Raw genomic sequence first — 13,143 nt, 5'->3', positions numbered from 1 at the left:
CAAACTGAAATACTACATAATAATAATAATAATAATAATAATAATAATAATAATAATAATAATAATAAAATGATAATAATCTCTAAAATGGCTAAGTTATCCTCAATATTTTCACTTAAATTTCTCATATGGTCCACTTATTTTTGCTAAAACGCAACGTATAGAGGAAACGGAAAGGACAAAGAGAAGATAAGATTTATTGATTTTTCAGATTTCTTATACCCTACACAGCTACACTACAGTATTATGTGTGGTTCGTTAAGATTACCGATAAAATTAATAGTAGTACAAACGTGAAAAATGCCATATGTACGATTTATCGTGATGTTTCGTCGTCATGCATAGAAAACAATTGTATGGAAAAAAATAAAAAAGGGTAAATTAGCACTATAAATAAGAGCAATGATATGAGTAAAAATGATCAAAACAAACCCACATCTGTATTATCAAATCTTGTCTCAAAAGTGTTTAGCTAATATTATGGGTTTCTCCAAATTTGCTGTTTTTGCGCTTCTTATGCTCGCTGCATCAGGTATATATATGAAGTTTCAGGCTTGTCAATGCATATTTCTAACAATTAATTATATATCTTAAAATATATACCAAGACTTTGTATATTTTATCGACATAAATCTAATGAAATCTCAATGTGTGAAAGAGTAATGTAAAACTGCAAATGGTGTTATTATAAGAAAATGAAGGAAATATATATTTCTTGCATTATGCATTATGCATTATTTATAATAACATCTCCAAACTTGCCACATACTAGTATGTTTCAAATTAGTTGTCCATTTTTATAATTAGGGCGGTTCTTAGTGCAGTGCGGGTTGAGCAACGTAATAGGGCCTCCAGACTCCAGTATATAAATATGTTTTAATTAATTAGTTTTCTTAATATAAGTAAAAATAAAGGTGGAATAATGGTTAAGATGTTAGGGTATATATAATGCCCACGATCATTACCGGGTTCAAATACTAACCAAGTTGTCCCCAACACTGATTATGACAATCGCCAAGACGTACATGCATGTGACGACGTGCACGTGGTACCATTAATAATTTACGTACAATATATATAATGTTGTTGTAATACTTCGTAAAAAATTCATTATGACAGGTACATATATACATCAATATATATATTATTACGTTGTGAATTTAGTTATATTATTTATAATTTTCAGGTGTGATAGATGCGAAATATCAACCAATCACCACCGGACCAATAATGAGTGAGGAACTGTTGAAGGCCGAAGTGAAGGCATTGGCATCACTTAGAGAAATTGAAAGGAGTGTTATTGCTTCAAAGCTGATGCAAAAACTGATCAGGACCGAAGATAAGTGTTCTCCTCCGGGGGCCGCATGTGGACGATCGGAAGACTGTTGCTCCGGCGCTTGTGTTCCCCATCCTTTTATGTTTATCATTGTTTGCCAGTAAGAGATCGAGGTTGCATGGATAATCGGATCATGATCCACCGATATGATCGATCATCACCTTCAATTTCCTTCGTTAATTATGTACTCCGATCGATCCCTACTTTTTACTGTATCCGTGTATCCGTGTACCATATAGAATAAAATTGACCAATCTCTTGAGTGGTAGTTCTTGGATTAGGATCAAGTTTGGTTTCTAATTTCTCGATCTTAATTAAGCCAATAATCTATGTCTATTTGTTTTAGCTAACCTTGTAAGTTCCGCACCAACAACTTGTGTCGGTTTAGGACAGAGCAAGAGAAGATATATAATCCCTTATACATTGTATGGTTCACACACAATGTGACGATAGAAGATAAGATCTCATATACTTCGTACTGCGAATGGTTCACATAGAACTACAGAAGATAAGATTAGTACTGTTTTTTTTTTTTTTTTTTTTTTTTTTTGACAAGTGCTAAACAAACATTAAGGAAAGAAAGCAAAAGAAATAGAAGTTGCAGCTGCAGAGGTTGCAATGTCGTGAGCACCTTGAACTTGATCTCGACCTACCTTTTGGATGCTGCACCAGTCGAACATTCTTCCCAGACGCTTAATCTCAGTTATGGTCCAAAGCAGGTTAATGTCAATCGTGCTTTGTTGGAGAAGCATTTCAACCAACATATGAGAATCCGTTAGAACAGTAATATGTCGAACTGTAGCTGTAATGCTCCATCTAAGTGCAAACAAACATGCAAGGACCTCCGCTTGAAGAGCTGACTTCGCTGTCCCTACAGAAGCTCCACCTAAGATCCTATCCGATGTTATCAGAGGATTACTAAGCACCCAACCCATTCCAGCTATCCGAGTATTCTTCTTCCAAGATCCATCAACCTGAATGAAAGACATTATTCCTTGTATCTCTGAGTCAGCAAGTATCACTCTAAAAAAACCCGGCGGATAAAGCGGATCATTTTCCGGAGGATGTAGGAAACGTAATGCAGGAAATGGATGATTGCTAAAGATTTCTTGCTGCTTCAAACCTTCCCTGATAATAATATACACTGCGAGAACCTCACCCCTTTCATTCCTGAATATTCGGTTATTACGTGATAATCAAAGACCCCAAAGTGTTGCAATGAAATAAATAACCCTAACACTATTCTTCCCATCCTGGCATTGAAAAAGCCGGATATAGTAGAGAACCCAGTCAATAAAGGAAAGGTTCTCATTGATTTCTGAATGGATCGCAAGTGATCCATACCTCCAAACGCGTTTCGCACAGTCACAAAACCTGAAAATGTGCTGAATATCCTCGTTATCTTTTGCACAAAAATCACAAGTAAGAGACAACTGAACTCCTTTCTTTCCAACATTCACTTTTGAAGCAATTCCATTGTGAAACAATTTCCACAAAAAAACCTTCCATTTTGGGAGGATCTTAAGAGCCCACAAAATCTTAAAAAAATCCAAACCTGGATGGGCCTGTGCCAACCCATAATCCTCCACTGCTAACATTGCATATGCTGTTTTAACAGTAAACTTACCCGACTTGTGAAAACGCCAGTAAAGAAAATCTTCAACACTAGTAGAAGGCAATTCTGTTGCCACAATTTCCCTGGCGTTGTTAAACTCAAAAAAAGAATGAACCCGATTAAGATTCCAACCAGAACCATTAGGAAGAATAAAATGATTAACTTTCCATGTCGCTGCATTGAGTAGTGTGACATTTGATTTAAACTCAGGCACTCTTCCATTGACCCACCTATCCTTACCAGCCCAAACTTTCTTACCATTTCCAATTTTCCAATCACAACCCTTGAACAGAAGATTACTAGCTCGAAAGATACCCCTCATACCCCAAGATAACCTCCGAGAAGAAACATTAGTTATATTACCTGTCTGGAGAGGAAATTGAAAATTCCGCCTACAAATGTCTGATAACACAGAATTTGGATTGCTATGGATACGCCATGCCTGTCTCATTAACAAAGCTTTATTAAGGCAGACCATACTACGTATTCCTAAACCACCCAATCCTTTAGGAAGTTGAATAATCTTCCTCTTAACCCAGTGCATTCCCGAGTTTGCTCGATTTGCCCAGAAGAACCGTGCCAGAATCGAATCAACCTTATAAGAGATTGATAACGGTAATTCCATGCAATTCAGAACATGGGAAGCCATCGAAATAAGCACATAATTAATGAGAATAAGTTTCTGAGGCTGGGAAAGAGAAACAGAATTCCAGGAGCTAATCTTGTTGACCACCCTATCCACAATAAATTGAAAATTAGTACTCTTCTTCCTCACAAGATCAATAGGAACTCCTAAATGTGTACCCATATTTGAGACCAAATCCATCCTCAAGATTCCTCTGAAATTTTGTTGATCTAACAAAGGAGTATTAGGACTTAGTTTAAAATGAGACTTCTGAAGATTGAGTTGTTGCCCTGAGATTCTACAAAATCTACTTATAGTATTTGAAATTTGTGCACAACTATCATTTTTAGCTTTGAAGAAAAAAAAGAGCATCATCAGCAAAGAACAAATGTGAGATTAAAGGACAACCCCTCGTAAGACGAATTCCTTGAAAAAACCCCAGATCCGAGCCAAGTTGTATCATCCTGGATAGCACATCCATACAGAAAAGAAACAGGAAAGGTGATAAAGGATCCCCCTGTCGAATACCACACTTTGGATGGAACTGTTCTGAAGTATTGCCGTTGACAAGAACCTTGTAAGAAACAGTAGAAATGCACTGATGAATTAATTGGATCCACTGATTTGGAAACCCATATGCGTTTAGTATGCGAAGGAGAAAATCCCAATGAACCCGATCATAAGCTTTACTCATATCGATTTTAATCGAAGCCAAGTAATCCTTCCCTTTCTTCTTACTATTGATTTTGTCAAGAAGCTCATGGCTGAGAAGAATATTATCCGTCATAAATCTTCCAGAAATAAAAGCATGTTGAGCTGGAGAGATAATGTCTGGCAAGACAGACTTCATTCGAATCACCAAACATTTTGAGGCACACTTATAAATGGTATTACAAAGACTAATTGGTCTGAGATGCCCTACCTCTTCTGGAATGTCACGTTTTGGAATCATAACTAAAAGAGAATGATTCCATTCCTTCAAAAGGAACCCAGTTGTCAAGAAACTACTCACTGCATCGCAAACACACTGTCCCACCTTGTCCCAATGGATCTTAAAGAATTCAACCGTAAAACCGTCTGGACCCGGAGACTTCAAATTTCCCATAGCAAACATAGCCGTTTTAATGTCAGAATTCGAGAAAGGTCTCTGAAGCATATCAATAGTTTCCTGAGAGATCCTAGGCAAATATAACTCCCTTAAAACCATGTCAAGCTCATCATTGATAGGAATGTCTGCCGAGGACTTAAAAACTTGCTTTAAAGAATTGACCACAAGATCTTGCACCTGATGTTGGCCCTCAATCCAATGGCCCGATTGATCTTTCAAGGTCAAAATTTCATTCTTTTTCTGTCTTACCTTCACTCTTGAATAAAAGAGCTTAGTTGGAAAATCTCCTTCCGCAGCCCAACGCTCTTTCATTCTCTGCTTCCAATACTTAATTTTGATAACAGCAGTAGAAAATGCCTCGTCCACTTTGGAGATATAATTCCCTCCATCCACTAAAGTTCGCACTTCCGAGCCTTCAACTACTAGAGTATCATTTAATTCTTTCCAATTCACACCCCATAATTTTTTATTCCTCAAGCACCATCCTCTAATTTTCAAACGAAGGTCGACTAATTTCCTAGATAAACTAAACATTGGAGACCCGTGATTAGTACTGTTGTAATCATTAATTAGTAGAAACGTGATAAATGCCCTATGCACGAGGTAACGTCGCTATATATATGGATTACATGCATACACGTAAGTCGTATGAGAAAATAAAAATAAAAAATCAGGGGAAATTAGTACTATAAATAAGAGCAATCCATGAATAAAAATGAGCAAAACAAATCCACTTCTAATTCTTAAACAGTTAATCTGTATTAGTGTTCAGCTAAAATTATGGGTCTCTCCAAATTTGCTGTCTTTGTGCTTCTCATGATCACTGCGTCAGGTATATATGGACTACGGAGTACTCCCTTCAACGCTTCTAAGTTACCCCCGTATATTTCAAATTAGTTGTTGCATTTTTATTTTGACAACCTCCAACGCACACATTTGACCATTAACTTAATATCTAACTCTAACTGTGTTAATTAGTATGTCCATGGTTGTTAAAATTGCGATTTAGTTCTCATAATGTTACGATTTTAATTAAAATCCTAAAACACGACACCAATTCAAATCTCAAGTAGAATCTTAAAATTATAAAACCTTACAATTCTACTACGATAAAAACTTAAAGTATTAGGAGCGTAATTAATACGTAGAACGATTTTACGATCTTACGAGCTAAGATCTAGTACAACAATGATGACTTGACACGCCATAAATGTTCGTTCTGTCTAAAAATATATGGATCGGAGTAGTAAAAAAGTTAGTATATATATATATGTTGCGTATTAAAACAATAAAATAAAAATGTTGCTATAAGAATGTAATTAGAATAGAATTATCTCGATGATGCAAACAATCCGATGAACATGTAACGAACAATTATTGCGTCGTGGATACCATTGTCCTAAAAGACAATTCCTCACTACCTCCAGGCACAGTAGAACAAAAGCGGCCACCCTTCACGATTAGCACAGCTCCGAATTTGTGTGCACTCACAAATCCGAATGGAGTTAGAATATTTGCCAAAAAAACGAAAGAGTATTTAAATGAATGTTCATATGAACATTGTGTGTGGGGGGGTTTAAATTTATTTGAGTGTATGGAAACGGGACCTAGGTAATCAAGCGTTTTTTTGGAAAAGCAACAGTCAAAAGAGAGGGTTTACAAGAAGAGAATAAAGAAAGCATTAATGCTAATCAATTCCCAACTGCTACGACATTAATTTTGTAACATAAGATGCGCGCCCGTAACAATGATGTAGCCAAAATGGTTGGGTACCAATAGGAATAGGTAGTCCCACAAGTCCACAACCCACCTACATATCCCAAGGCCTAATCCCAACTCTGGTCAGTCTACACGCGTGCTTGAGTGTGTCCATCAAGCCTCCCTAACTACATTTTTCCTCAAGAAGCAACCCATACCAGCAATATATAATTAAATAAAGCTACTTTTGATATTTAACCAATGTGGACATTTCTCACTTACACTTTTCACTCTTTTCTTTTGTTTTATGAACAAGAATTTCCAACGGTATACACGTACTGTATATAACGATTTATCGCCTATAAAATGAGTAATTATTTAAACAATTTTTCTTTTATGTGTTGCCTATTGTTTGGGCTCCCAATTGATTCTCAATTGGGTCACTAAGTCCAAAGCCCAATGGCTCTAAACAAACAGCATCAAACCTACCAATGGCTAGTCAGCCATCTATCAAGGCCCAAGGCCCAAAAGCAATAAATGACCTATGGGCATTTACTATGCAAACACTATAAATAGGCCGCCAAGGCTCACACCTCAAGGTACGTCCAATTTATCGCCTTAAGACTACTCTTCTAGAGAACTTCTCTCTAGAATCCGAGCATCGTTCTTACTTAGGCATCGGAGGGGCTTTCCTCGGAAACACCCCCGAGGTCAGTGACTTTGCTCTTGTGCAGGTGAATTCGGACCCTACTCATTCAAACAAGCAAGATCTTCAACACATACAAAAGGGCCTTCATTCGAAGCCCATTGTTTCCATCTTTACAACACCGGGACAATTTGGCGCCGTCTGTGGGGAAGAACACTTCAAAGCCTTTGAAAGACATCAATCACCTCTTTCCGCGAAAATGGTGAATGATGTTGTTAACAACAATGACGACGATATGATGGTGCGGTCAGATTCAGAATCTGACCAAGAGGAGCACCCTCAATCGATGGCGAGGTCACGGCCAAGCAGAGCTACGACCGCCACAAATGCAGGACCTCCGATTCCAACTAGGGAAGAGCTCACTGCGGCCATGACCATCATGCAAAACTTCCTCTTCAATGAGAAGCAGCAAGGACTGGCAAATGACCGCAGAGAAGAGAGGAGGACCAGGCGAAGGCTGAACGAGCCACCCAGTGCGGAAGTGTCCAGACCCGAACGAGAACTCCTTCCCTTGACAGGTACACACTTGACGTCGAGGTGGATGGAAAGCACGTGGGACACCCAAAAAAGGGCACAACAGCAACCAGATTGGTTTGCGAGACCATCGCCTACTCCAACAGCTCTCCAAAGCGAATCAACTACTCGTAACACTCGGGTCCGAAGCTCGGTGCTCAGCAGGTTGAGGCCCTCGGTCCACTCAAGGTTAAGACCCTCGATCCATACGAGACTCGGGGTGGGCGAGCCAAGCAGATCTGGCGAACGACCCGAGGTCAGTAGCCGAGAGAGAAGAAGAGACAGGAGGCATGATCGAACCCCTAGCCCCCATCGTACGCCCGAACGTTCTAATCACAGAACCTCGGCAAACGAAGGCATCAGGGCTAGACTCGGGAAAAGAATCATGACTCCCACGTCATCCCCTTTCTCGGACGAGCTGATCATGGAAGAAATACCGAAGGTAAGACTGCCAGCGCACCTAACCTACAGCGGAATCACAGATCCGAAGGATCATGTCATCTCCTACGAGCAGCAAATGTTCTTGAGTCCCTACTCCGAAGCATGTTGGTGTAAATATTTCCCAACCACGCTAACCGGAGTGGCGGGAGAGTGGTTTAGATCGCTGCCGAAGGGATCGATCAAGAGCTGGAAAAAGCTGAAAAAGAGATTCTGCACACAGTTCGTGAGCAACAATCGCCCCGAGCGAACCACAGCAGAACTGACCTCAATCCAACAAGAAAGAGACGAAAGTCTGAGAGAATTCATGGCCAGATTCATGAAGGAATCAACAAACATACCAAACTTGCAGCCAGACGTGGCCATCTTCGCCTTGAAGCACGCGCTCCAGGAAGGGAAGTTCCGTGACGAACTCTCAATGAAGAACCCCTCCAGAATAGCTGACGTGCTCCAAATGGCTGATGCGTTCATCAGAACCGAAGAGTTCAACAAGGCCGCTGCAAGATTGAAGGGATCGTCGGATCCGAGAGACACAAAGAATACCCAGAGCAAGCCCGAGGGCAGCTCAAGGAAGGGGAAAGAGAAAGTAGGAGCTAGAGAGATGAGCCCGAAGAAAGACGGGAGAAGGGGTGAACTTCAACCCAAATACACCAACTACACTCCACTAGCTCTGCCCCGAAAAGAGATATTTAGCCTCAACAGAAATGATGAAAAGTGGAAACTACCGGGGAAGCTCAAGTCCAACCCAGCTCGGAGAAACAAGAACAAGTGGTGCGAGTTCCATGATGACTTCGGTCACCACACCGAAGAATGCAACTCGCTGAAAGACAACATTGAGGACCTCGTTCGCCGAGGCTACCTGAAACAGTACTTGTTAGACCGAAGGGAGGAAAAAGAAAAGGCCGCCAGTGGCAAACAACATGAGCAACCCCAGAAGAGGGTCTACGAAGCAACAGGACACAAGAAAAACGACATCCTGGTGGTGTTCGGGGGGCAGAAGTCTGGCCAGGCCAGCAAGAAACACCTAAGAGCCCTCTCCCATCGGGTCAACTTCAGCGCGGTGGGAGACAACCAGCCACACCCCCCGAACATGACCTTCACTGCTGATGATTGTTTCGGAGTCCAGTACAAACATGACGATCCTCTAGTCATTTCCATGGACCTCAATAACCACAACGTGCATCGAGTGCTAGTCGACGGAGGAAGTGCCGTCAATATCATCTTCAGAAACTGCTTCGAGCAGCTGATCCTCGAAGAACCAGAGGAAGCACTGACGAAAGTCAGTTACCCTCTGATCGGATTCAACGGATCCGCAGCTATCCCTCGAGGAAAGATCACCCTGCCAGTCACAGTGGGAGAAGGCCAGGCAGCAAAAACCCTTCGGGACGAATTTCTGGTGATGGACTACGACTCCGTATACAACGTAATCATGGGAAGAACCATGATTCACAAGATGCAAGCAGTCCCCTCCACATACCATCAGCTGATGATATACGTCTCAGATGCAGGATTCGCCGAACGAATCAGAGGTGATCAAGAAGTGGCGAGAAGAACCTGCCACACTGCTGTCCGAAAACCCAAACTAGGGGACGGCCCCGAGGAAGAAAAAGGAGCCACGGGAGAGGAAAGCGAGGCTAAAAGGAGAAGAGCAAGCACGAGCAGCCTATCTCCCGCAGAAGTTGATGCTCGCCCCGAAACCCTGTCTCCTGAGCCAAATCAAGAAATGGAGGATATCTTCCTCGAAGATAATTCAGACAGGAGCGTCCGAATAGGCAAGGGCCTAAGCTCGGGGCTCCGAATCGATTTGATCCGACTACTCAGGGATCACAAAGACATCTTTGCATGGTCAGCAGCAGATATGCCAGGGATAAATCCGAAGCTGATTTGTCACAAGCTGGACGTCAACGCTGAAGCTCGGCCAATCAAGCAAAAAAAGAGAAATTACTCCTCGGAGAAAAACAAAGCCATCGCCGAGGAGGTAAAAAAGTTGCAAGAGGCCGAATTCATCGAACCATGCATGTATCCGAAGTGGCTGGCCAACGTAGTGATGGTCAAAAAAGCGAACGGCTCATGGCGGATGTGCGTAGATTTCACAGATCTGAACCGAGCCTGCCCCAAAGACTGCTATCCCCTGCCAAGGATAGATCAATTGGTTGACTCCACCAGCGGCCATGCACTGCTCAGCTTCATGGATGCCTTTTCAGGCTACCACCAAGTATTCATGCACCCCGATGACAGGGCAAAGACAGCGTTCATCACAAGCGCAGGAGTGTTCAACTACAAAATGATGCCTTTCGGCTTGAAAAATGCCGGAGCCACCTACCAGAGGTTAGTTGACCACGTCTTCGCCGACCAGAAAGGGAGGAATGTGGAGGTCTACGTGGATGACTCCATCGTAAAAAGCATCAAGGAGGAAGACCATGTCAAAGACTTGGCAGAGACCTTCGGAAATCTGAGGAAATACAGCATGAAGCTGAACCCAAAAAAATGCGTCTTCGGGGTGAAGTCCGGGAAGTTCCTCGGATTCATGGTGAGCGAAAGAGGAATTGATGCGAACCCAGACAAAGTCCAAGCGGCATTGGATTTACCCGAGCCGAAGACCAAGAGAGATGTGCAGAGGCTAACCGGCAGGTTAGCCGCACTAACAAGGTTCATATCAAAAGCCTCGGACAAGGGAGCCCCCTTCTTCAAAGCACTGAAACCAAAGAACCTCCCCGGAGGAGAAGCAGAACCAGTCAAGAAAAAGGGGGTCCCGAGGAAAGTGGATCCCGAACTGATATGGGAACAGGAGCAAAAAGAAGCTTTTCAGCAACTCAGAGCCCACCTAGCTCAACTGCCGACACTGGCCAGACCAAAGGAGGGGGAAACCCTGTACCTATATGTCGCAGTTAGCCCTGGAACCGTCAGCGCAGTGCTTCTTCGGGAAGAAGAAAAGAAGCAACAGCCAATCTACTTCACCAGCCGAACACTCACAGGGGCCGAAACCCGGTACCCGCTCATCGAGAAAGTCGCGTATGCAGTAGTGGTAGCTGCACGAAAACTGAGGCCATACTTCGACTCCCACCAGATCACAGTACTAACTGACCAACCGCTCGAGAAAGTACTCGACAAAATAGAGAGGTCAGGAAGATTGGCTGCCTGGGCCTTCGAACTATCAGAGTTCGGCATCAAATATCAGCCGAGGACAGCAATCAAAGCACAAGCATTGGCAGACTTCTTGGCCGAGTGCTCATACCAGGAAATGCTGGATGATACGAAAAGCACTTGGGAGGTCTTCACTGACGGATCTTCCACAATAAACGGCTCAGGAGCAGGAGTTGTATTAATCCCCCCGACGGGGAAAAGCATAGAGTATGCATTGAAGTTCGGCTTCAAAGCAACTAACAACGAGGCCGAATATGAGGCCGCAATCGCAGGAATAGAGCTTTGCTTATCCCTGGAGGCCGAGCATGTTTGCCTCAAAACTGATTCCCAGCTTGTAGCCAACCAGATCCGAGGGGAGTATGAGGCCAAATGGCCCAGCATGACAGCCTATTTAGAAAAAATTAAATCCTTAACGTCAAAGTTAAGATCCTTTGAAGTCATCCTCATCCCCCGAGGACAAAACACGCAAGCAGACGCACTGTCAAAACTCGCAAGCTCAACACTCATCGACCTAAACAGGTCGGTCCACGTGGAAGTTCACCAAGAGAGAAGCATTGACTTGCTACCCACCACAGTATGCAGCTTACGTACCGAACCCAGCTGGATGGACGCAGTAGTTGCATACAAAGAAAGGGGAGAACTTCCCGAAGATAAGCTGCAAGCGAGAAAACTGAAAAGATTCAACAAATGGTTCATCATCAGCGCCGAAGGAGAACTCATGAGGAAATCATTCTCTGCTCCGCTGCTGAAATGTGTGGGTCCAACAGACGCTGACTACATCCTAAGGGAAATCCACCTCGGGATATGCGGAAATCACGTCGGAGGTAGGACATTGGCACATAAAGCCCTTCGGGCTGGGTACTGGTGGCCCACTATGGTTTCCGAGGCAAAGCAGATGGCAAGGAAATGCGAGAAATGCCAAAAGTTCGCACCAGCCATCCATCAACCAGCTCAAACCCTACAATCAACACTGTATCCCTTACCATTCGCACAGTGGGGGTTAGACATCATTGGTCCCTTCCCCTCAGCGACGAACCAGAAGAAGTGGTTGATTGTAGGAGTCGACTATTTTAGCAAATGGATCGAAGCCGAAGCTGTCTCCTCCATCACCGAACCTCAGGTCCGCAAGTTCATATGGCAGAACATCATCACAAGGTTCGGCATACCAAGACTGATGGTCTTCGACCACGGGAAACAGTTCGACAACACCCCGTTGAAAAAGTGGTGCAAACAGTTCGGCATACACCTAGCTTACTCGGCAGTCTGTCACCCACAAAGCAACGGACAAGCCGAAGCTGCTAACAAACTCATCCTCAATGCACTCAAGAAAAGAGTCGAGGATGACAAAAACAAATGGTTAGAAGAGCTACCCGGAACGCTATGGTCCCTTCGGACCACTGAGAAAGAAGCTACCGGGCAAACACCGTTCCACCTTGTATACGGATCCGAAGCTGTAATCCCTGTGGAAATCGGAACAGAAAGCCTGAGGATCCAGGCATACAACAGGTATGATGGGCTCCAAGGAAAAAGCAACAACCAACTTCTATCCGAAGCTCTCGATCTACTGGACGAAGCTCGGAACGATGCAAGGACACTCAACGCAGCCTATTTGCAGAGGGTCAACAAGCATTACAACCGAAGAGTCAACGCCAGACCCCTAAAAGTCGGTGATCTAGTACTCAGAAACGCCGCCTCGGTTCAGAAAGGACGGATCCATGGCAAACTCTCAGCCACTTGGGAAGGACCATACATCATCCATTCCGAAAAAAGGCCAGGCACGTTTATGCTGAAACAGTTAGATGGAACAATTTTGAAGAACCATTGGAATACCGATGTTCTCAAGAAATACTTTGTATGATCTCTGTCTGTAAACCAAGTAAGTTGTTTAATGAGAAGAGGAAAGCCATTGGCACCATGAGTTTCATTAAACTTATCTCTATATTTATTGTCCCTTTATATA

At 43.0% G+C, this 13,143-nt stretch overlaps 1 protein-coding gene across 1 annotated transcript; it reads left to right on the top strand.

Annotated features, from left to right (window-relative positions):
- Positions 1-372: 372 nt before the first annotated feature.
- LOC110779983 (uncharacterized) lies at positions 373-1,757 on the top strand. The gene is made up of 2 exons (XM_021984424.2): positions 373-532; positions 1,187-1,757. The coding sequence occupies exons 1-2, from the start codon at positions 418-420 to the stop codon at positions 1,438-1,440; spliced, it is 369 nt and encodes a 122-aa protein (XP_021840116.1). The 5' UTR covers positions 373-417; the 3' UTR covers positions 1,441-1,757.
- The last annotated feature ends 11,386 nt before the right edge of the window (positions 1,758-13,143 follow it).

The sequence above is a fragment of the Spinacia oleracea genome, chromosome 5 (genome assembly GCF_020520425.1).
Source record: "Spinacia oleracea cultivar Varoflay chromosome 5, BTI_SOV_V1, whole genome shotgun sequence".
In the NCBI taxonomy this organism is placed as follows: Eukaryota; Viridiplantae; Streptophyta; class Magnoliopsida; order Caryophyllales; family Amaranthaceae; genus Spinacia; species Spinacia oleracea.
The sequence above is the reverse complement of the archived record's forward strand: the minus strand, read 5'-3'. Positions and strand labels throughout refer to the sequence as shown.

Coding starts and splice junctions, on each gene's coding strand:
- LOC110779983 (XM_021984424.2), top strand. CDS start 418: ATGATCAAAACAAACCCACATCTGTATTATCAAATCTTGTCTCAAAAG. Junction 533..1,186: donor TCTTATGCTCGCTGCATCAG/GTATATATATGA, acceptor TATAATTTTCAG/GTGTGATAGATGCGAAATAT.